The 25,832-nt window shown below is 40.3% G+C and overlaps 1 protein-coding gene and 1 long non-coding RNA gene across 2 annotated transcripts in view; one reads left to right on the top strand and one right to left on the bottom strand.

Annotated features, from left to right (window-relative positions):
- The window catches only part of arid5b (AT-rich interaction domain 5B), an 80,197-nt gene that overhangs the window by 24,938 nt on the left and 29,427 nt on the right, over positions 1-25,832 (bottom strand). Inside the window, exon 4 of the mRNA XM_034100780.1 lies at positions 19,358-19,588. Coding sequence (XP_033956671.1) covers positions 19,358-19,588 — 231 coding nt within the window. The remainder of the gene's footprint in view (positions 1-19,357; positions 19,589-25,832) is intronic.
- LOC139435188 (uncharacterized) lies at positions 17,007-19,178 on the top strand. Its single transcript, XR_011644455.1, has 3 exons — positions 17,007-17,516; positions 17,817-17,906; positions 18,935-19,178. It is a non-coding gene; the product is annotated as an uncharacterized lncRNA (long non-coding RNA).

Here is a 25,832-nt window from a genome sequence, read left to right on the forward strand (position 1 = left end):
GCACCAAAATTGAATTCTGACCAAGCTGCCAAATAGTTTAGCTTCTCACTGAGTTCCTTATTTCTTAGTCTGCCGTTGACATGTCTTGGAGATGAGCCGTGAAGTGACAGGAAGACTCTTTCCACACACACACACACACACACACACACACACACACACACACACACACACACACACACACACACACACACACACACACACACACACACACACACACACACACACACACACACACACACACACACACACACACACACACACACACACACACACACACACACACACACACACACACACACACACACACACACACACACACACACACACACACACACACAGGTAAGGGGTGTTCCCAGGGGTGTGAATCCATCACGTCTTGTCACAGAGCACACACCCCCGAGTCACGAAAGATGCACAGCCCGACTATTTGATCCCTGAACGCTCGCAGCCGTTAACAGCTTTACAACCCGACTTTGTCTCATAATTCCCCCCTCCTCAGATTCAATTAAATGCAGCCCTAATACCTCTGTTTCACTGCCATTCACATGATGTCAATGATAATGAAAAACTCATTAGAGGCGGCTCAGGAAGGGTCCTGACGCTTCTATGCATAAACAGCAAGGAGCCACAGGGAAACACAACAAAATGGCCTGATTGATTGAGAGGCTGCTGGGAACCGAGAGACATATCAAGCCGGCTGGAGAATTTAACTGATGGATGCCTCGGTTGATAACGCTCTCTCAAAATTGACTGAGAAAAAAGCTCAATATTTACATGTGCCCATTAAACGATTGTCTCTTTGAAAGTGGGGCGGTTGCACAAATCCTCTTTGAATCAGATGGACTGATTATTGCTCTAATGGTGCGCATCGTTTTTGTATTTAATTGGCAAATGGATATTAAAGAAGTACTTAGCAGGCATCTCATCCTTTCATTTGGAAGTTTGGAAAATGACTGAAATAACTACAGATGGTGTGCAGTGGTTTCTTATTTTTAGCCACACTAGCGGTTTGGGTTAAGAGACGGTACTTTTGGTTGTTTGGTCGCTCCACCACTTTGGCCAAACTGAAATATCAGGCTTCTGCAACGTTTTGTAAAAATATGCATGTTTCCTCATAACATGTAGGCTACTGACTTTGTTGATTCCCTGACTTTTGGTAGTTTGAGAGAGTTTGATGCAGATATTCATGTTTCTTTAGATATAAACAGTTATCTGGATTTACTCTGACAACTCAGTATAAGGTCTTTATTTACGTATAAATAATAAACAAAAAGGTTTTCCAGGTACATTCCCTGTCATGTTTGTCAAGTGCTATTAGGAACTCTTATCAGGCGGATTTGCTAATCTAAGATAGTTAACATGTTAGCATCTATGTCAAAACTCAACCGGTGCAGCCCCGCAGAGCTGCTACAGTAGCATGACTCATATTCTTGTTAAATTGTAACAAATTAAGGAAAGCAGGGACTGATATTTAGCAGTAATCAAATTATGTAAATGAGTCTGTTAATCATTTAATGGGAATTCATAAAGGTCAGGCTGAAATAAATCGCTTATAAAGTTGAGTGTAAAAGTTACTAATGACAGAAAACATCATATTATAAAACCTGCTGAGCTATTAAAAAACCCATTTATTCAATCAGGAGTATTTCAAATAGGATCATTTTCAGAGCTGATCTATCTATCTGCCCTTTCGAGATGAAACCCCCACTCGAAGCCTTAATTCAGCAGTTGAACTTCAACTTCCTCTCTCTATAATGAGGTCCAAGTTCAGGCTGAGAGGTAAGGGAGGAGGAGGAGGAGGAGGGTGAGTGAGTATGACTACTAGAACAAGTGGAAGGTGAAAAACATGTTTTGACATACTTTGTCGTCTCACTTGGTTGCAAATCCGCTAAATGCCTCACACCCCCTGGGCAATTATCAGCTAAACTCGCTGCCAAAGGTAACATTCATGTTGCAATACGGGGCCTTGTCTGTACAGTATGACCCTGAGGACATAAAAGAATCCAAAACAATACAGTACATGCGTTTTTAATCAAACTATGTTTCTATGTCAACAAGTTGTGTCTCACCGAGGATACAAATGAAAGAGGGAGGAGGCCAAAAGGGCAGGAAAATAAAAATAATTCTGTGAATAAATGTTGAAATATATATTTAGAGCAAATAAAGTAAGTGTTAATAACCTTTAAGCAGCACAGAGATATTGACAAGTCGAGGTACAATCCACACTGTTTTAATTAATATGAACTCTCAAAGAGACAGTCCATGTAAAAGCTGTCCTTAATGAGTTACATGGTTAAAGGGCAGATTGCTTAAATGATTTTTAACCAAACACGGCGTGAAATCTTCTGTAAAACATAATACGAGTCAGACCACGTGACCAAAGCTGCAGCATGGACAAGTTTCCACGCAGGTGAGGTGAACCCTCCCCCGGGACAGGACGCTTGTTTAAATGAAACTCTACCTGGGAATACGCCCACGCACAGACACAAGAAAAAAAAGGTCACTCGGTTCTAGCATACAGGGTTACAGTGGTGGAAATTTACAGCCAGTCATAAAACATTAGGCACCATGACGGACGCTTTTTTAAACTCTCGGAGCAGATGCATTTTCATGTATGGAAAAAAAAAGAAGGTTCTGGTAATGAAACATTACTGCGGCTTAAAAAAGGGAACATTGGAGATGGAAAACAGAAGCAGTTTCAAATTAGATTGAAACCGGAAAAAAAAAAAAAAAAAAAAAAAAAAGCACTGATAGACTATGATTCATGAGGAACAATAACAGCTCCTGCTAGAATACAAAAAGAAGAAATACAACCTAACAAATAAAAAAGGAAAATCAAGATACAAAACAGCTCTCAACATACAGACTTTAATCTATAGAGCAGCAGAGCTTTAAACGTGCGATCAGTGGAGTGATAGTACACTTTGGTGGAACATTTTAACTCCACTGGAGGCAGCGTGGTGTGACAAGGGAGCTCCAAAGCAGCAAGGCAGCAGCACCAGAGAGAATATAAGAAAAGGAAGCGATGACTGATTCCTCCGCCGGCAGTGACAGGCGACGGTGCGTCTTCACGATACATCAAAGAGCTCAGAGGCTGCTGGAGAGATTTCAAGAGTTTCTGATCAAGGACGCCTTGTTTCTGTTTTCTGACCACAGCTTTGGGGAGACAACTGGAAATCAAGTTCCTGTGTTTCAATGGTTCTCTCTCACGAGTAAATATTGTGTCTGGTGTTTTCTAGGTTTATTGAGCTCGGATCACGAGGTTTTCTTGCACAAAATATCAAGAAAACAAGATGGAATCTGTATCACCTGAACACAGTATATCCTACCAACTTAATGTGTTAAGAATTTAATTGCCATCATATGAATAGTAGGTTAGAGAACAGAGTTAATCATCTATTTAATGATGAAATCCTAATATTTAAGGGACATTTTTATTATGTTCTCAATACTTTGACAACTTGCCTTATTTCCAGAGATTCAGGAAACAGGAATAAAATGTTACATTAATAAGAGATTTTTATAAGCAAAAATACCTACTTTAGTCCAAACTCAGAAAGCTTTCCCTATTTCCTAAATCTCCACAACTGACAACTCTGCAACTGTGGCAAGTGCAAAGAGATGTTCACGTTTTTCCATATTAAAATGACAAATGTAGCTCACATTTATAATCATTTTAGTTAGATTTAAAGAAGACACCAGGACACATCATTATTGTTATTTCCTATTCTCCAGGTAAATAGCTCCCAGGGGAAATGTTGACCTCTATCAGTGCTGTCGAGCTGTGATTTCATGTTTTGTTTCACCATGCATAAACACGAGGATGCACACAGGGGACTACAGGTGGCAGTAACGTGCCAGGAAATGTCTCAACAAAGGCAAGGAAGAAGAAGACTAGAAGCTAGTCAACATGGATGTAAACAAAGGCAGGATTTGATGTATCTGAAAAGAAACAACCAGAGACGAGCAGAGAGCATTAAGCACTTCCTCCTCTCTATCATTTTAGTGCTGACTGTGCCCACCTTCATTTTTAATACACTAACATCAAACATTTCTGACGGGCTCATCATTCTCACTTTGTCACATCTGACAGTTGTTCCTCTGTTCCTGTGCTCGAGGCACGTTTCCGCGCACAGTCGTCTGAGAAACCCTGACAGCACACACACAATCAAATGAACGCTAATACTTCAAGTATCTCTCTCACTGCAATCATCAGAAATTACACAATGCTCCCACGGTGAACCAGAGCGTGTGGGTGGACAGAGTACAGTGTTTTTATTAATCATTAAAACCTCCGTAGGTTGATAGATGAAGTGTTAATTCATTCCTCATGATTATACAGAGGGAGATCATAATTAATAAACTGCATAACATTTCACAGGCGAGTACAGCGTTACATATTAGGTCAACCTCCGGGGGTTTAAACTCAATAACACTGAGATATATGTGTTATTTTCTGTTGTTCCGCCCGTGAAGGCAACTCAAGAAGATGTATTTGCAACGCTGTGCCTGAGAGCTATTCTGAATTTAATGAGGAATGCATTTGGCTGGTTCTTAGGCATGACAATAGATACTGGTTACTGTTATTACACAAACAGCCTCACCTTGCAGTAACAGAGAGACGAGCGAGGGAAGAGAGCAGTAACAGAATCACAGAGACAGACAAACGGGGGGGGAGCGGTAAACACTGCCGAGCACTGAGAGCGACAATTTCAATATTTCACCGGTTTTCAGAGTCAGTGTATTTTTGGAGAGAAGTATTTTCCCAACTACTAACACATGAAAACACTGTAAACAAGGCTATGCGCCTGAGTGCAGGGAAAGGATTAGTCCGGCTTGTTTCTAAAGAGCTCTAAGAACTGCCCCCCCCCCGAGGAGCAGCATACCATCATCCACTTAGCACATATTATAATGATATTTGTTCGCTTTACATATCTCGTCGACTTAATTTGCTCACATTGTGAAATATCTGATATTTTTCTACCTCAATAGATTCTTTTGTCACTTGTGCACTGTAACCTTTATTATTGTGTTTTGTATTATTCTTTTTAAGCTTGTTTTAATGGTATTCTCTTGGGTTTAGTGTCTGTTTTAAATGTACTTTTTGAATTGCCTTGTGTTGAAATGTGCTCGATCGATAAACCTGCCTTGCGTAGTGATGCCTCACGTTGTACAATTACATTTAAAAACCGCAGTATTTTTTTAAAGATAAATAAGCTTAACATATAAGGCAAGGCAAGTTTATTTATATAGCCCCTTTCAGCACCAGGCAATTCAAGGTGCTTTACAAAATGAAAGACATTCAGACAAAGGCATTTAAAAACAGTAAAAGAAAATAAAAGAAACATTAAAAGAAAAACAAAAAATGAAAGACGTTAAGAAAATGGCATTTAAAATCAGTCATTAAAAAGAAAAGCTAATAAAATAAACATTAAAAGATAAAAGTTACAGTGCAGTCTAAGATATGAACAGTTTCGGTTCTTGATTTTGAATTTATTCACAGAACCTCCCTTTGGAAATCCGAACATTTCCGTCCCGATTGTTAATTTAGACTGATTGTTTTCACCATGTTATGCTCGCATGACATCCACAATCGGACCCTCGGGAGGGTGTACTAGCCCCCTACTCTGCTTTGCGTTCCATAGCAAAGTCTTTAAGTGTTACCTGAACGCCCCGTGTTACCAAAACACTATTTTTCACCCGTCGGTGCTGTGATACTTGTTCCTCAGTACAAATCACCCAAAAACTGATCGTAAACCCTGGCTACGACGGATATCCCAAATATCCTACTTTCGAGCAGTCCCTCTCATAAATGTCATGGGGAAATTAATTAAGTTTAAATTTAAAACATTAAAAGAAAAAATAATAATAAGACCAATGCATAACCTTTGTTTTGTTTTGCATATACAGCAGATACGGAGCGACATCTCCATGAAATGCTCAGGGAAATATTTGTCTCTGAAGTTGCTAAATGCTACAACACGTTAGCCTCCTTCCTGCTGTAAAGTGTGTCAGCTGTTTGCCGCTGAGCAGGTGAACAGGAAGAGGAAAACAGCTGAGTCTTGAAACTAGGTTAATAACAATGGTTAGAGTAAAAGAAAACAGTACAGTTGTGTGTGGTAAAACACGTTGAGTGACGGTAACATGCCACGGGAGCTTTGCTGTAATAATAATCCTCTCTGTGAATTAGTCACTGTTAACGATCCCTTTTCCATTTGACATAGTCTTCTGATATAATGTTGATATGAAAACAATGAGCACAGTTGAACAAATATCATTGATTATCATTGAGTACACAACATATAATAGACCTCTATTGTCTTGGGATGGAAACAGATACCGTTAAACAAATTAAACACACATTATCCCCATGGTTAGAAACCACGAGTAAGCAAATACGATAATTGGATCAAACTGTCTAATAAAAACAAATGTGTTCAGTATGAATGGATGTATCGGCTCTTAAAGACATGTTCGATGTCCTCTGTCATCCTCTTCCACTCTGTTTCCCAGACCCATCATTACCTACACAAACAGTGCATTATATCAGCTACAGTACAGTCTGTTTTTATTTCCCTCAAAGCGCATTCCCTTTAGCCGTGTGACTGACAGCTGTGTGTGAGCATGCATCATTATCTCCTGCACAGAGCCTGTCTGTAGTGTAGCCTGTGGCAGACCTCTGTCTCGCAGTATAAGAAATGACTTGGCTTTCCACCATGCACCGTGCCTTTTGCATCTGCAGGTGCGCCACACATTAAATGAGCCAATGGGATGCAGTTTGTCCCGCGCATCTGGAACTACACGCATGTCAAATCAGGTACTAATAAGTTCATTAGATTCAGCTGGCGGAAGACGAGGCTTAATGAAAGACAGCGCTGTGTTCCTGTTCCTGGAAACAGGGGTCATTGCGGTCAATAAACCGTATAAATATTAAAAAATGAATGTAAAATGCATCATTATAGAGGACTGGAAGCACAAACATGTACTGGCTGTTTTCATATTCTAAAAACACGAGACACTATCTTTTCTTTGTCCTATTAACTCCTTATATTATGCTTTATTGTACTGTACTTATACACAGGCGCTAGGAGGAATACTAATTCACTTCCATCTTTCATTTGAGTTTGCTTGAGGATTAAAATGCCGGTCATGTCTTAAGTTTAAGTCTGAGGTTTCAGTCTGCTAATAAGATCCACAATACAGCGTCTATGCTAATGCCTGGGTAGATAGTGTGCAGTAGATAAATCATGTTTATAGATTGATGTCCTCCTCTATGGCCTCTGTGAAAATAGCAAGATTGCTTCCAATTGCATCTAAATATGATCTTCATGCATGCAAACACGCGGCATAATAAAATACTGCGTGCATGGAAATGGAATAAAGTGTCTCGCTTGGCGTTTTAAACTACAGCCCACCACACTGCCGCTATTTTCTGCTGGTATTTATTATAATATGGGACAATACTGTAAAAAAAGAACGCTGCTTCTTTGTGTTAATCCTGACAATTTGTAAGTATAAATCCAGCGGCACATCAATTCATAGTGAAATCAATTCTATTCCCCTCCTCCGCCTCTTTCTTATTTTCTTTATTTCTCCCACTCTCCTGCTATCTATTTCTCGTTCCTTTTCTCTAACAACTATGTGAGCGGCAGTAAATGTAATTACAAAAGGGTGGGGTTGAGGGGAAAGTGTGTGTATGGGGGGGGGGGGGGGGATTGCTATGCATGCACAACAAAACGTTAAACATTAAAAAGCTATTATCAGAAAAGGGAACGTTTTGGCAGATATATGGCGGAGGGCAGCTCCCGCCATATGTTTGTTGAGACGGGGACAACAAGTCAGGTAGTAATTATCAATCATCATCAGGAGAACCTGTCAAAACGCTAGCATGGGCACGCTCTGACTAGCGTTGCCATGGAGACAAGCCCACATCTCAGCGAGTGTGTTTACCAGGAAATTAAAAATACTCTCCCATATTTTAATCACCCATTTATTATATCGTGTAAATGGTTTATTTTAGTTCTTCAACTTAGAGCACAGTTCAATTGAATACGTGTGTTTGCAAGTGTGTGTGTGTGTACATGTGTGTGTACATGTGTGTACTTTAAGGATTTACTGCCAAGCCAAACAAGGGAGAGATTTTTCAGGGATAAAGTTGAGAATAATTTTGGTTGTGGTTTATGGTTGTTGGTTTTACACCCATTTCCTTCTGGATCAGGCATGTTGGGGTTACAATTAGCAGATGGGTATGTAAATGGGTATTCTCACCATAATAATATTAAGATAAACATGTGTTTGTGTACATACATAATGTATGTACACAAACACACGTACACACATACATAATGTATTTGGCATTTCTGCGACCATACTGTTGCTGTCGTACACAGACTCTCCATTTAGACTGTCCCTGTTAATATTCCTCCCAAACTACAGTGGCTTTGTCAGTTTTCATTTTACATATTCCTCTTTTGCATGAACTACTTTTACATACGCCAGATGCTTTCAAATCCAATGTCACTCCTTGCTATTCAAAGGAGAGAGAACAGTGCACATTAAGTGTGACTCTTTGCAGATTCACACATGAGGAATGTATCTGGAACGTTTCCAAATGTTTCTAACGACAATGTTGCTTTCAGATGACAATCAATTTTCCATGTGACCTCAATCCATTTCCCTTACAGGAATCAGGATTATTTCCACTCAAAACGCGCTCTGGAAATTAAATACATAAGCAAGTAAACATGAAAGCAATTTAGAGGGGAAATGGTGTAAGTGCTGTATGAATTGTGCTGCTTTATTATGGCAGTCATTTGGAGGGAAAAAAGGGTTGTGTTCTTAATTCATTATTTGTGCGCCGTTGTGCATGCTCCCCCTGGGGAGAAGCAACATTACTCTTTCATCAGATCAAATGAAGCGAAGCCGTGCCATTCCAGGAAGAGCCAATTAAACTGTTCAAAGAACTTTATTATTGCGACGGATTATGAAATCATTCTCATCGGATTCATTGGGGTGTGTGTTTCGGCAGGGGTGTGAATGTGTGTACTTTACCACTGCGCAAACTCGTAAAAAAAGGCTGTCGACTCAAGCTTTCCATTTGCAGAGTAAATAGAAAATTATGGAACGCAGTCGCGGTGTCACATGTTTTACAAGACCATTTTTACAAAACTTAATTTATAATCAGAATAAGCTATAATTATGGGGAGGATATACTTTTTGACTGTTTTTTGTTCACTCTGTTGGCCTCATGTGATCGCCTCATGATGGTACCCTTGCCTGTTAAGTACTTATTAACACACATTACATTCGAGACATGGCTGGGTTTAAGCTTAACCCAGATCCACTGACTGACACTCACACTGAGGAATGCAATGACCTCTGACCCCCAGGAACTTCATAATATCACCCAGTATTTAGCTCAAGCCACACACACAAGAGAAAAACTCTGACTAAAATCCAACAACGAACAATATCTTTCTCCGTGTGTATTTACTCCGATAATCTATCTTTGCAGTCAAGAGAAAATAAACAAAAGCACTACAACACAAAACAGGCTGTACATATCCGACAAGTAAACAAGTCACTTTAGCTTGTACGTGCTTGTGCCCAAAGTCATGGAAGTAGCTCTTAATGACTATTGTTCCGGGGAAAGGACATCTAATTGTTCAAAGAAATGTTAGGAGCACACAGAGGGACTGTCCCAAATACACACTCTGTTTTTTAAAGAGTGCCAAATGTAAAAACTAGGCAAAGTTACATAATGTGGAGGATTTGCTGAAAAAAAATGGGATAACCTTCAAACACTTCCACATCATTGATACTGACAGACTGCAGCAACAACTCAGTAGGACCGCAGCTTTAAAAATACAGTATTTCAATTTGGCTTTTAGAGAGAGAAAGGGAGAGATACAGGGAGGGACTGTTGGGGGGGAGAGAGAGGGGAGGGGGAGATGAAAGGGAGCAGTGGATAAGCTTCAAGGCTTATCCTATTCATTACTAGAGAAAAAAAAATAAATCACAGCATCGACCTATAAATAAATGAATGCCAGGATAAACACGAGGCCCATACATCAATAAAACATATGTATTCTAATAGATCACGCTCTAGTTACACTAGATGGGATTGAGTCCGCCAATGAGCCCAATCATATCATTTTGAGAAGCTACACAGCATTAAGCCAGGGTGATTATAAATAATCGTCATTCTCATAACAAAATGGGCCAATGCATACTTGTATCCTTCCTTGTTTATGGGGTGAATTTAATTGTATTTTATTCCGATGATCTGGAAATAACTTAAAGAACAAAACAAGCTTTCCTTGGCTTTTCAGTAGTTGCGTATTCCGAGAAATAACACTTTTTATGATAAAAGCAGCTGCCAGTAGTGAACCTGTAGGCGTTTTATCCCCCCACCAAAAAAAAGTATGAGTCATATTGAAAGAAGAAAAACATCCACCACAATCACTTAATCCTCACTTTGCTGCAGTCATGTAAGAGCGGGGTTACAATGATTTTTGACGTCACTCAAATTACACAAACTCCTTTAGGGAATAACAAGCAGCAACAAGTCTGTACCTGCAGACATGTGAAAGCTGCTCGACACTTAACCCAGAAACGCTTGAGCTGCTCCTACACAGGCCTCACAGGCAGAGACTTTGTAAACAGCGTCTACAGTTACACTGATGAGTCAGAATCCAGGTTGCAACATGCTGCTCCGTCACTTTTATTACGGACATTCAGGAGGTGTAGCGCAACTCACATCTGGCATCGTGTGAAGATATGACTCTCCATGTGCCGTGCTCTCCAGCGCCACCATGTCTCTTTATCATGTAAATCATAATCTTGCTCGATTTAAAACATGCTCGCCAACAGTGGCTCTTCCACGTTTGACAAGTGTATTAATGGAATAATCATCCGAGCCGTTATGAATGAGGTCGGGCCGGCATGGTCAGTTCGAGTGTAAAGTAATTAACATGCCACCGCGGTTTAGCAGAGTTTTAAATTACAAAACTGCTTTGAAAACAAATCATTTTCACACGTCGGTCGATATTTTTATCTCCTTGCCTGATAATGAGCTGTCAAGTTATTTCAAGCCGTAGTCGTTGATCACTTTGTGACTTTTAGGGAGCTATGTTTCCTACACACAATACACTCTTTTGATTAATTTCATATATTGTACTTTGTTGTGAAAATAAACGTGCAGAAATACATTTTTTAAAAGTACTTAATTATCACTCACAGAGAAGATTTGAGACAAGGTCATTCATGTTAACATCTTGTGATAGTTGCAAGCAGTAGCAAGTCTAACAACTCTTTGGTGGTGCGTTCAAGGACACTACGTCATCCAATGTTTGAAAACACATTCTTTTATCGTTAATGTTTTGACTACCCTGAAGAAAAACCACACATTGACTAAGGTTACTGTGCATTTGATGGTGGCTTTCATTAGAAATGGTTCCTGTTTGGCAGATAACTCTCACATCTAGGATTTCTGAGTTTCTGAAAAAGCAGCAAGAGATTTCAAAACACTCACAGCTGCAATAACATGTGATGATGGTGTGATAATGAAAAGGTGACTACATTTCCACTGTGATGGATCACCAATATGAAGAGATTAGATGTGACTGCAAACAGATGTTCACACTGTAGAGAAAATATCATCCTGAAAGATATGAAAGTATTCAATGTCTTCAGTTTGGTTTCAAGAGAAAATTAAACGTGTAAATGCTATTTCCTGTACTTAACATGATTACATAAATCCTGCTTTCGAAATGATCTAATCTTATTAAAAGGAAAACACAGAAATGCTTCATACATTATCCCTCCTTGAAATCATGATACTGTGGGGAATTACATAAAAAAAGCTTTGTCCTTTCCTGCCGTATCTAATATGTGATGTTTGAATGATCAATCTAAGTGTCTTTTAAGAAAAATATAGATTTTTATTAAAACGTCTAAAGAATATTGTTTATTATATATTTATTGTTTGTTTGTTTTGAAACATGCTGAGGAGGATGCGACATATTTTCAGCCTACAGTAGTGACTGCCTCTGAGGCATATATCTGCATATCAGAGGATACAGAACATGTAGCCTGAGAGGCCAAACCCAGGGCAAAGACGAATCACTCACTGCTGCTCCTGAGCATATATCTGTTAGCGCTCAGTTACATATAATTGAAAGCCACTTTCATAAGTGCATCAACACCTGACTGCTCTCATCTGGAGTCTGACCGCGGACCATTTGAATTGGTTTTAGTTAGGAAATAAAACTGAAACTGGTAAAGTGGGTGAGACACAAATAGGAAGACTTGTGAGTAAACATGTGTGTGCTTACTTCCTCTAGTAGTCAATAATCATTGACCAGCTTTGCTCTCTGTGAAACCTTCGCTCTGTAAATAACACGTACAGACTTCTGAAAAGCTTCCTGCCAGATGCTTATTTATCTCTGCGCTGTTTGCTAAAAATAGATACGCAGCAATGCAAGGCAATATGTGTAGAGCTTGTGTGTTGCTGCTGATGACATAATAGGGATAATCAGCGAGATTGTGCCTTATTCAGCCCAAGAGTCCTGCTAATGCTGCTGAGGCCAAGGAGTGCTTTTAGTTAGCATAGCGCTGCGGCATCAATTGTGCCTGTGCATACCATAAATAATAAAGCAATACATAAAACACATCCTGCTCATCGTATTTTAAGGCTAGTCACATTGCATGGCATGTTAATTAATGCTGTGTATAACCCTATATCATTCATATAATATGCATTCCTTGTATAAACATCCTTTTACAGATAAGTAAGGATATGACTATGTAGTGTTTGCATAGGCTTCCAGCAGATGCTCCCTTTACTGTCATGGAGTCCATGTCCTCATTCTGACATGTGACTGTACAGCGACATATGTGCACTTTTCTCCTCTAAATGTCTCCTCTATGGCCTCTGTATACCATCGACATATGGACGATGAAAAATTCATGGGCTGGTGGTTAACACAAATCAGCAGAGGAGATGGGAAAACATGAGCTTAGCAAGCAGTTTGCCTATTACATTAACAGACGGCGCTGTCATGGGACGATATTGGCGTATGCATTATTACATCTAATCTGATCCCATGTTTAGAGAGCGAGCGAGAAAGTGGTTCAAGTTGTGGAAACAATGACATCATGCTGTACGTTCCTCTGGCGACCCAACCCAATCAGGGAAGAATGAATGTTTTTAAAAGATGTTATCCTAAAGTACAGGTTTCACATTTTTGCATGTTTACTGCTTTTCAGATTTTTCCTTTTCCTCATCTCCCCGACTGCAGTGAAGAATTTCAGTATCAGTTTCACAAAGAGAACGAGTAAGTGAACAGGAAATGTTTTTTTCTGTCAAACACAGATGCAACTTACTCAGACAGGCAGAAACTCCCTCATAAATACACAAAGCAGCCACAGATGTGCTAAACTCGCACACACATGCACCACATTACAAAAATAGTACTTTTCTGTTTATGATCAGTGCATCTGGACAATGTTAATATATCGAGGCATTGAATTGTTGTTGTACTCCTCTCGCCCTGGAGGATTACAGAGACAAGGATTCCAAAGGATTGCACTGAAAATGTTTCTTTTTAATAAAAATCAAACCGGCACTGAGTGAGAGATATTTCAAACAAAACACACTGAGCGGTGCATGAAATATATATTTCCTGAGCCAAGTAGGGAGACCTGGGGAATATAGGACAAATGAAAAGGAGAAAGGGGAGAAAGGGAAGGGGGGGGCAGGCAGCTTTGCCTCAAACATGATTGCCTCACTAACTTTCAAAATGCTGTTGATTTAGGCAATGTGCACATAAGGAGTGTTGGGTTTCTGAAGGAGTGGGGGAGGGGAGGCGGAGGAAGGTCAGCAGTTTAGGGGAATAACTTCAGAATAAGGGAAAATGGGAAATATGTCGCTCATAATATTTTCCTTAACAGACGCCCGAATGAGTAGCTGTCAAGACATCCTGCGATGTACATCTTGTTTAAATATATAATATACTGCACCTCGGAGTGGAGCCTACAAATGTTTATGTTATTGCTTTGGAGCACACTCAGTATCCATGGCAAATGAAAGTGAGTAATACTCTACAGAATCATGACTGCTAATAACAAAACCTTGAACCACGTCAGCTGTCATTCAACTCTGCAAAGGCCTGGCCCACTCAAGCTATTTGTAGCTGTTTCTTACAGCAGAGGAGCCTCAGCAGTGCCAATATTATTATAGTCCAGCACAATATTCAAGGCCTGTAACCTTTAAGGTTTATATAAGAGCTTGTTTTTCATTCAGTACGTCAGTGCACGCACACTAAGTACTCTATGTGTGCCAGTGAGGTCCTCCAACTTATATTTTCTTTTTCTACAATGTGCAGCGGTAATATTATATTCCTCCTGGCAAGAAGTTAAATTGGGGACACAAAGTAGCTTGGCTCTAATCAGTCCACGCTGGCAGGGAATGCGTGATAATTATAAACAAAATCTGTGTCATTCCCCGCGAGGACAGCAGCTGCAGGGGTGACAGGCGATGCTGAACATGAATATGGATCACAGGACTTAAGATCTGCTAACTGACGCAACCGCGGTGGAGCTCAGGCAGGCGGTGACGTGGACGTAAAAAAAAAAGACACATGAATATAGATGGAGTTAGATAAAACACAGTCTCCGAAAACTGTCATTGTCAAACCAGCAACGACCTTAAATCATGCTGTGACGGGAGAGCAAATATTGAAGATATCAAAGTCATTGTGTGCACAGGAGCAGCTGAGGTTGCATTACTCACCTCCTAAAGGACAGATAAATCAGTACACACTGCAATGTTTAAATAGAAATATGCTGCTGATTATATAACAAATCTACATGATGATGGTGTACCTGTAGTTCTGGGATCAAACCATAACCAGAATATCAAAAATAGACTGGATTTCACTGGCAGGTTTTAATCTGATTGCTACATTTCACACAACACTGTACCATCAGGCCTTTTCCTTCTCCTCCCCGAGCCTTCTCCACCCCCTGAGGTAGCCTGACACACTTTCATGAATTAGCCGATACAAGACGGACGGCTATTAGAGCTGCCACAGCAGATTTGGCTGAATCCAAAAGGTCAGAATTAGCATCCTAAGAAGCGTAGAAGAAAGTCCTGAAACTGTTCCCCAGATCAATTTTTCACTTTTTAATATTTCACAGCTGCGCAGTATTCCTTCTTACACGTCCACAGAGCTGGTATTCATCCTAATAAAGGAGGATTTAATATGTTTTTTATGGCTGCTTTCTCATATGCTGCCTGGTAATGGCAAGAGGACTTTGCTCAGCAGTTGTGTATGTTTCTCAGCACATATGTGAGAACGTTTATGTGTGTGTTGTTGCCTATAACGTAGACACCCTTGAGGCCTTAATTCACTTTGGCAGAGTGATAAAAATTACTTAGCTCGGCTGTTTTAAAACAAATCACCTAGCAGCAATTCAAGAAGGAACACAGGCTTGCTCAAAAACGTAGTAAACGGTCATGTGAATAACATTAGAAATGTGGCTGCGCTAGTCAAAAAGGAGACATGGAAGTCCCTTAGGCTCTGAGAATAAACCTTTAGCTTAAATGTGGCTCACAGAGGAATGGCATTACTCAGCCAAGTGAATGAGCAATAGCAGCCACAGGATGTTAGCGTTACTATTCATAACTTATTTTCCAGAGCCTAAAACTGTTTTCCCTTCTGGTCTCACCTCTGCGGCTCTCTTAAAATGCAATTACCTGCTGGCAAATTTACAGGAAAAGAAAAACAATGGCTTTTGACCAGAGGAGCTGTTACTGTGAATGTCAAATTGACGCTGCACAAGAGCCCGCTGAGCTGCGCTGTGCTCGAGAGCAGAGGAAATATAAAGAGAGATGAATCATATTACTGCTTTTGTTCAAGCCAAGCTCGGGGTTAATACAATGTGTGGATTCGTAAGCGGCAGGGAAAGCCCGGTGAATGGCAAATAGGCATGTTCCGGCACTTCAGATTCCTCACTACAGCCACAGAATGCTCTTCTGAGGTGAGACTGGTGAGTGTGTGTGACTGGTTAGTGTGTGTGGCTGGTTAGTGTGTGTGACTGGTTAGTGTGTGTGACTGGTGAGTAGGGTTGGGTATCGTTTGAATTTCCACGATTCCGATTCCGATTCTACTTTTCGATTCCGGTTCTTAACGGTTCTCGATTCCGGTTCTTTGAGGGGCAGGGTAAAAAAAATGTTACATGCTTCTTCCACCAAAAAAATTACATTTATTCGAGAAACTTTTACACAGGTTAGTTTACAGTAATATTCACATTAATCAGTCTGTTTATATTCACTGCTATGTAACTGTAACCTGAGAACCACTGAAGCTACAACAGTGCAACAGTCCAACTTTTAAAGAACAGTTCTTGTTGAGAAAAACCAGCATATCTGCCTTCTCAGGCATACCGGGAAGAAATGTTTGAACATTTTGAAGTAAAATGCTTCAATCTGGTACACTTTAAGCAGAATTACTAGAGACTAGATCTAGGGGGTACAACTCTAAACACCCATATGAAAAAGATCGGTTCACATTTGAATAATTAAATAAGTATGTGAGCATAACCAGTAACCTACCATAGCCAATAACAAATACATGTAACGTATTTTATTTTTGTTGTTCATTCATATCTTATTTTACTATTTTATTTATGCATATTTTTTGTATCTCTCCAGTTTAAAACGATATGTCTGGTTTACTGTCCTATAGTATACATTGGAATGATTTCAAACCTGTTTTATCCCAATAATTATAAAGGAGAGCCTTGGAAATATGTGTTTACGTAAATTGTGATCAAAACGTTTGAGACCCACTGAGATAACTTAGACTAAAGTGAACTATCTCAACCCTCAGAGTCCTTTACCTCCTTTAGTCTGACTGGAGATGACTCTCTTCCACATCATTGTAGAAACATCTTCTTCTTCCGTTAGAGCAGCTAGCACAAGATGCTAATAACAACAGCGCCCTCCCTTTCTCCCTCGCTCACTCGCACTTTGGCTGTGAGCTGCGGTTGCCAGATAAGCCAACATCCCCCATTTTCATCACTTACAGCGCCCATCGTACAGGGGAAATGAAAATTGTAACCGGGATGAAAAGGGTATTACATTTACTTAATTATGAATGTTGTTACATCAAGGCCAACAATTAGGATGAGCACCAACGGTCAAAACAAATTGTTTTCCTCCCAGAGCTGCCAGCGCAGCGCCTCCACAGATCTGGCGCCCTAGGCGAACATCTATAACGCCAGTGCGATGGGCCGGCCCTGGTCTCAGGTTACACTGTAGAAAGTGTAGGTACAACGCTACATCTCCCGCCCCGCTGCAGGCATATAGTAGGCTACGGAGAGCGGCGAGAAACATTTCCTCAGGCATCGAAAAGCGGAACCGAAATTCACATTTCTAAATGATGCCGTTGGAATCGAAATGTTGGAACCGGTTCCGGTTCGGAACCGGTTCTCGGTACCCAACCCTACTGGTGAGTGTGTGTGACTGGTTAGTGTGTGTGGCTGGTTAGTGTGTGTGACTGGTTAGTGTGTGTGGCTGGTTAGTGTGTGTGGCTGGTTAGTGCGTGTGACTGGTTAGTGCGTGTGGCTGGTTAGTGCGTGTGACTGGTTAGTGTGTGTGGCTGGTTAGTGTGTGTGGCTGGTTAGTGCGTGTGACTGGTTAGTGCGTGTGGCTGGTTAGTGCGTGTGGCTGGTTAGTGCGTGTGACTGGTTAGTGTGTGTGGCTGGTTAGTGTGTGTGATGATGATGAATTGTGTTGTATTGAATTGAAGGAAAAGGACAAATCAAAGCGATGACTGAAATGAACAAAGACTGATGATATCTACACAAAGCTACGCAAAGTGTAACATCTCCACCCCACGGCAAGGACTAGAATACAAATATAGAAATCCTGAAATCTGTTTATCACTATTTGTGTGTGTTATATCATTTCATCCGAGCCAAGTGAGAGGTGTTCAGAAAGGTTTTGGTTTGTTTCGCAGTGAAAACAATGCATCTCCACATTTAGCATTTTTTAAATATTTGTCTTTAACTGAAGGATTTGGTATTCCTTTAGGAAGTACAGAACATTGTGTTACTCTCGTGAAACACCTCATTTGACAGCAGCAATGGTCTCACAATTGCAGGTTTAAAGTTTGTGTGCAGGCGTGTGGGTTGTGCGTATGTGTTGGGATCAGCGGGTCACAGGTTCAAACCCCACTGCAGTCAGCATGTCGTTGTGTCCCTGAGACACTTCACCCCAAATTGCTCCTGTGGGGATTGTCCACAGTATTGAGTATGTAAGTCGCTTTGGATAAAAGCGTCTAACAAGTGACATGTAATGTAATGTAAAGATAAAAGCACCACTGATTGTCTTTTCTTATGTGTCACAATCTTCCTTGTCAAAAGCTGCATCCTACTTTACGCATACTTGACTTCACGCTGGTTGTTGGAGATGTGGGTGTTTTATGCTAGTAGCGGCTAATGTAGCTTTGAGCTGTTTTATAGTTTACCCATCAGCAAAAACACGTGGGTTTGCTATCCTGGCTCCAAGATGGTGGAATGAGCTCCCCATTGACATCAGGACAGCAGATAGCTTTACACACCTTCCGGCGCAGACAGAAAACTCTTTCGACTCCACTTCGAGCGATAGAATGACTAACAAAGCACTTATATACTAATAAAGGGCTGGCTTACCTAAAGCCAGTTGAGTAGCACTTGAAATACTTGGCTCTATGAAACCTGATGTACTTATATGATTCTGTTTTCTTCAAGGTTGTGTCTTCCTGGTCGAATGCACTTATTGTAAGTCGCTTTGGATAAAAGCGTCAGCTAAATGCAATGTAATGTAACCTGAATAGAAAGCACTGTCTGCAGTAAAGGGTAACATGCTCTTTCTCTGGCTTTACAGATACATCCTTTTGTGAATGGACAGCATCTGCATCTGGCTTTGGAACCCAAATGTTGGAGTAGCACTTTTCTTTTGATCTTCGGTGGTCTTCATTTCAATTTCCATCCATGATTAAAATTTGAAATGGTTTCAAGTGCAGTTCTTGTTGTCAAATAGCTTGGCCCAGAAAGAGCAAACAGTGTCCATTTCCCACTAGAAGCAGACTTGAACAAGTGGTCATTGTAACCAAAATGACATCATTGAAAGTGTGAGATGAACGGTGCAGGGAGAATGAGTGCATGTGAGCTCAGGACATGAGTAGATGTTTCACGGGCTCAATGTGCAACACTTCAGACGCCATAAACTGCCGCTGTAATGGCTGTTGGTATTGCAGATGAGCTGATATGATAAGGTATCTAATCGCCAGCTGTAAGCAAAACTCACCGAACTCGTCACATATGCTCTCGTACTTCAGCAGGGCGGCGTGCTCGAAGGTGTCCCGGCAGTACAGGACGCTCGTTCTGCCGCCCAGCGCCGCGATGCCGCCCAGCGCCAGTACCGTGTGGTCGATGGTCAGAGAGGACGGCTGCTCTCTGAGACGCACTAACACCGAGCGAAACCGGCAATACTGGGGGTAACTGAGGACCAAAACCTTCCGCCCATCCTCCTCCTGGCCTGAAACACACAGAAAACACAGAGAGACAGAGTTAGGAGGTCCACAGAGATTCAAATAAATAGTTAAATTCAACAATGAAAAGGGAAATCTGTGCAGGGAAATGTTTTTCAAGTCCTCATGTAAGATCTGTGGAGAATGGCAGCACTTCATTTTACATGACATATTCACTATACTACTTCTCTTCAGGTGTTATTACTTTATTCCCTCTCATAGATCATCCCAGTGTGCTGTGAATACGGTCCTTTTATTTCTTACTATTGGCCTGAAATTGTAAGTTGCCTGTAAAGTTTGAGATTTGAGACGTTTATTGTACTGTCACTTTCGCTGAGTAAGATATAAATCTCAACTGATAAAGAACTATAACAAACAGAACCTTTTTAGTACAGCTGAGGGATGCCAACATATATATTTTATTTCCATACAGTTTAAAATGTCTAGGGAAGCAATACATCTGTGTTAAAGGCTGAGTAAAAAAATGCTAGCAAAACTATAAGATTTTCAGATTTACAGGTTTAATGTCATATGCTGGACACAGCTACAGTGGAGTAGTGTAATGAAAGACTTGGGTCACAGTTCCTCAAACAATGCAATATAAATAATACAAGACATAAATAAAAAACCATAATGAAACCCATCTCTCATGCTTCCTGATGTCACACCTCATTGATCAAGTTTCAGGAAATGCTCCACAATCAGAACCTGCTGTAACTTTGCTCTACTTGTGCGACTTTAAATAGTGTTCATCAAAGTTGCACACCCTTTTATTGTGAAAGGACACCTGATGTCTACATAGTTACTGTTGTTAAAATGCATGTAAATCATCGCGTCTGAGTGACAGGAGGAATGTCAAGAACAACTCAAGGTGCTTAAATATTTAAAATGACAGTTATGATCTATGGCGTCTAGAATGGTGATAAAGTAGGTAACAAAGCTCATTTATTTTAAACTCAGGCAGTCGTGAAACCTCCTATCTTATCCAGACGTTACAAACCGCTTTGGGTGTGTTGTTTTTTTGAGGTGGTGCGCAATAAATATTCCACTGAAAGCATGTTCATTGGACTGATGTATATCGCAACTACCTGGCAAACCAACCCCTGAACAGGAAGTGCACATAAAAAGGAAGATATGCCGAACAGATATTTCATATGACAACATGTAAGAACAAGACTATTGTAGTACAGCAGTCAGCTAACAAACTCACAATTACAACATGTTTGAGTTAAGCAGATATAGTGTTAACCATATTAACCAACATAGTTAAGCGTGTCAGCATGATGTTTATGTGTTGCAGGTATTTTGGTCATGAAAACATTTTGAGCCGACGGTGGTGAACTATTCCTTTCTTTCATTTTAATCCACTTAACCTCAGCTATTCCTCGTGTACGCACTAATATTGGCAGATGATTTCAGGCACTATGCACCTTTTAAATGCAACCTGCCCTCAGACTACAGTCTTTCATTACCTTGAAGATTATGACGTTTTATCATCTCAAGTTTTTTTATGATTCCTGTAACTGTTTTAATTCATTGTTTGTGTAGTTGTGTTGTTTCTGTTTGTGTATTATACGCGTTTTTTGTATTATACGGACTCGCTTGAAAAAGAGATCTTAATCTCCATGAGACTGCCCAGTTACATCGAGACTACATTGAAATATAGTCTCTGTTAATTACATTACAAAAACCTACCAGACAGATAAATGAAGTGCTCTGAAATACTTGCCTCTAACACAAACACTGAATCAGCAGACATGACATTTAAAAATGAAGCCTCTTTATTCAATTTCCTCCTACAGGTTCGTCTATAGATGTTAATCATAAACAAATAATAGAGAGAAGAAGCCGTGAAGGCTACAGGTGACTGAAGCTGACAGTTGGTCTGTTTAATTATAATCTCCCACACACAGTAACAGAAATATAATTAACTACAATATAACTAGATGCTTTTTAAAGATGACATGAGACCCAGTGTTTTTTCCGTTGCAGGAGCGCCATGTAAAAATACATTTCATTTGCATATATCTTAATCCCCAGACACTTTATTAATAATATCTATTATGACCTGATATGATGGGTAACATTATATAAGAAGAGATATTTCACATAATATTATATACTGTATGTCTGCCATTTTGATTAATTTGACTACCAATTACACATTTTTCCTTATTTTATCTGTTAATCGAACAACAATTTTGTCCTTAAAATATTGGAAAATATAAAAACATGTCATCATTTTGAGAAGAAATCGTCTTGTGTTGTCGTTTAAGACCTGAAAGTCTTCAGTTGAAAAGTACAAGATGCTTGCAAATGGTAACAGTTAATGACTGCAATCAGCTTTTAGCATTTCTGCTTTCACATGGTTGAGCAATTATACATTTTCTGTTGACTTACTAAACCAATCTTTACACATTGAGTCAGCTCTCGTAAAATATGATGAATGAATAATGAGGTGACTTTAAATGCAGAAATATACTATGATAACATGCTGTCTCTGGTCCAAAGCTCCATGGGTGTGTTGTTTCTAATCTCCTACTATGGTGATTATATGTTAATAAAATAACCCCAGCATGCAGTGCGGCACAATGATTAGAAAGTGGCCACATTTTGAAAAACAGACAAACTATGCATGTGCACTGTTCATTAACGCTAAAGTAATTTCTCTCGGAGACTGTTGTTTGAAAGCAGAGTGCTAATATTATTTCTAGCTTACAAAGCCAACTGCACGGTTCAACAGTTGATGAAGCAGAGTCAGGCAGTTTGAAACACGATTTCAACATGAATTATTCACCGTCCTGTCTGCTTTACAAAGCCCTTGGACATGACATTCATAGGAATTTCTGCTGCTAAGTTAATATTTCAAGGGTGAGTAGCTAGCAAGCCTTTCACCTTGCAACACTAAAGACAAAACAGTTAATGTGTGTATTTAAAAAATGCATTTCTCCATCTTTTGTGTTATTTATTTTATCAAGCTGGAGGCTGAAAAATCTGCAGCTCGAACACGGCAGGAAGGACAGCATTCATAACATATTTACAGCAGCTGCATTCCCGAAAATCAGCGTAATTAGTTCCACTGTACTCCAATGTGAAGACCACTTCAAAAGAAATTATTAAAACCATTCATCAGAGGTTGGTGCCTCAAATCCCACAGATGTATAAGCACACACATATTCCTGCATACAGGCACGTTCATATCACACAGCAGACACACACACACACTCATCAAGGATTGCGGCAGTTGTCGTTCGCAATTACAGCTCAGAGGTAGAGCAAGCTTTGTTCCAAATGTCAGGAATTGTATTGTAAGCAGTCACCGTCAGACCTGCTCTCCCTCCCGAGGACCCTCACAGCATTTCACTTGATTAGATTCAATTTGGAGAGAGAGCCGCAGGGCATTAATAACTGTACAGAGGCGATGTGAAGTATGCATGTCAGTGTGTGTGCGTTAGTGTGTGTGATGTATATTGAGTGTATGTACACTTAAAACAAATCGTTTTGTTCTCACAGCCCGACCTCTCCAAATAAAGGGCGTCTTTATCTTTACGTCAGCTTTCTAATTGGTCGGGGCTGTGCCTGCAGCACTGGAGAGCTGGAAGACACTGAGAAGACTGAGGACATTATGAAACCGGTTTCTGTCTCTCAGGAGATATTGTATATTTTCTCTGTCAGTCAGTCAGTCAGTCCTGGTGCAGCGTGTTGATCAAACAGCTGAGGTGTGGCGGATTATTTTCAGAACACGCTGTAAAACTCCTGACCTCATAAACTACAATAGTGTCAGAGGCATAACGGCTGGAGGACAGCTGACATTATAAACACTCAGTCAGTGCAGCACTCAATAACTTCCAATACAATACAACATTTAGTCACTTGGTAAAGTGTATAGTGCTATAGTAATAATATATAGTATAACAGTAATGCTCTGTACAAACTTTCCCTCCACTAAATCAATTGAATTCTGCAGCCTTGAAGTCTGAAAAATCGATATATTGCAGCTTGGTCTTGCACACATTACACGTGTATCACAGAGAGTGAAGAAAGGATCCATAGTTTTTGGAGTTTGTGCTAAGGTTTGAAAATCAGTATGTTCCCGCTCCTGCAGCTTTAATTTGACCTGTTTAAAAAATAAATCCATGTTTTGAGTCCCCTGACATTGTATAAGTGCTCTGCCAAATTGCCTTGATTTGTTGTGTATTTAATTCCACGAGTAAATTACAATGATCGTAATACAAAGCAGAAAATACAAATAGATGCAAATAAATATAAGAACTAAAGCATCAACATAACGACAAACAATCAGAGCTATAAAGGTGGATTTCCGCTGTGAAACGATGATAGATGTGTCCCAATATACTGCATCGGAAACTGGTGCTTACTTTAGAGCAGTGGTTCTCAAACTTTTTCTGTCAGGCCCCCCCTTTGGAGAAAAAAAAAAGTCGGGCCCCCCCAACACAAATAGTCAGGCTCAGTGGCGGCGCCAGAGATTTATTTTGGGGGTGCTGTGGGGTAGCTTGACGTTTCATAGAGGGTGCTCAAACATTTAGGGTTTCCCATTAATGTACCGGGCGCTACAGTGGAATGTTCTACTGCAACACTCCCCACACGCATATACACAGTGTACCCGCGACTGTTCCAATGAAGGCTCGATAATCAGCTCACGGCATATAGGTGTAAGCAGGGGTCAAGTGCTATTTTTATAGGTGGTGTGTGGACCTCACATAGGGGGGTCCGGGGGCAAGCTCCCCCGGGAAGATTTATTTTTAAATATTGAAGTTAAATGCATCAATCTGGTGCACTTTGAGAGCAACATGAAGAGATCTATGGATACATCTCTCAACACCCATATGAATCAGAACTGGAAACAGATTTCCTAGTTCTTTATGGATATTTTACAAATCACCCTTTTAAACTTTATTCTTGTTTTACTGTCATATAGTATTTCATACCTGTTTTTCATTTAGTCTCTTATTTTTTTATAACTATAATGATCATATAAACGTGTGCCTCGGAAATAATTGTTTACATTAATGGTGACCAAAACGTTTGAGACCCACTGAGATAACACTGAGAGTCCTTTAGCTCACTGAGTCTCTCAGTCTGACAGGAGAGGACTCTCCTCCACTTTGTTGTTGAAAAGACTCCTTATATCCGTTAGCGTAGCTCGCTAGCACCAGAAGCTAACATCAACGATCTCCGGTATCGGTGCACTCTCTCTCTCGCGCACACACAAAATGGCTCGTTCCCCACACACACACACACACACACACACACACACACACACACACACACACACACACACACACACACACACACACACACACACACACACACACACACACACACACACACACACACACACACACACACACACACACACACACACACACACACACACACACACACACACACACACAGAGCCAAGCTTTAATGAAACACAGAGACCCAGACGTAATAGTACTGTATCATATTATTTTCGAATCAATAATTTTTCAAAATATGATTTTTTTTTAAAAAAAATTTTTTAATCTTTTTTTTAAAAACATTTTTCCTCCTGGTCTCTCGCGCGCCCCCTGTCATGCCTCTGCCTCTGTCACGCCCGCCACTTTGAGAACCACTGCTTTAGAGCCATAAATAGAAATGATTGTCTGACTAACCGCAAATCAAAGGAGAACAGACATCTAAAGACCTTCATTAGTTTGTTATATCTTGTTGTTCTGGCATATTCTGGCACATGTTATTGTTGTTGCTGTCGTTAGTGTGTCTTTGTATTACTCTGAGTTAATTGGAGCTCTGCCAATCAAGGAGTTATGTAATTTTAAAATCAATGCACTGACAGTTATTCGAAAGCAACACAAGCAGGAGGGGCCAGTTAGCATACGTCTGGTCTTATATAGGAGCCAGCAGAACGTTGTGCACGCTGTAGACACTTCAAGGACAACCGAGTTACTCGAGTAGAAAGTGCATTACTATAATGTCGCCGGGATGTGACGGAGGCATGAATGAGTCTCACTTTGTCTTACAATGACAGCTTCTCTTCAAACAATTATGAGATTAAAGAAGCATGCCTGAACCAGTTTTGTAATATGTGAATGTACAGTAACAATGAGAGCCTTGCATTATCAGGAACAGGCTCTTCATGACTGTAGAGCAGTAGTCCAGAAATTATTAAACTCCTTGTGCAACGGGTCAGAAATAATGATTTAAATGGATGTTTCTACTTTAAGAGGACGGCCTGCTAAACTCATTTCA

Source organism: Pseudochaenichthys georgianus, chromosome 15, assembly GCF_902827115.2.
Source record: "Pseudochaenichthys georgianus chromosome 15, fPseGeo1.2, whole genome shotgun sequence".
Taxonomy (NCBI): domain Eukaryota; kingdom Metazoa; phylum Chordata; class Actinopteri; order Perciformes; family Channichthyidae; genus Pseudochaenichthys; species Pseudochaenichthys georgianus.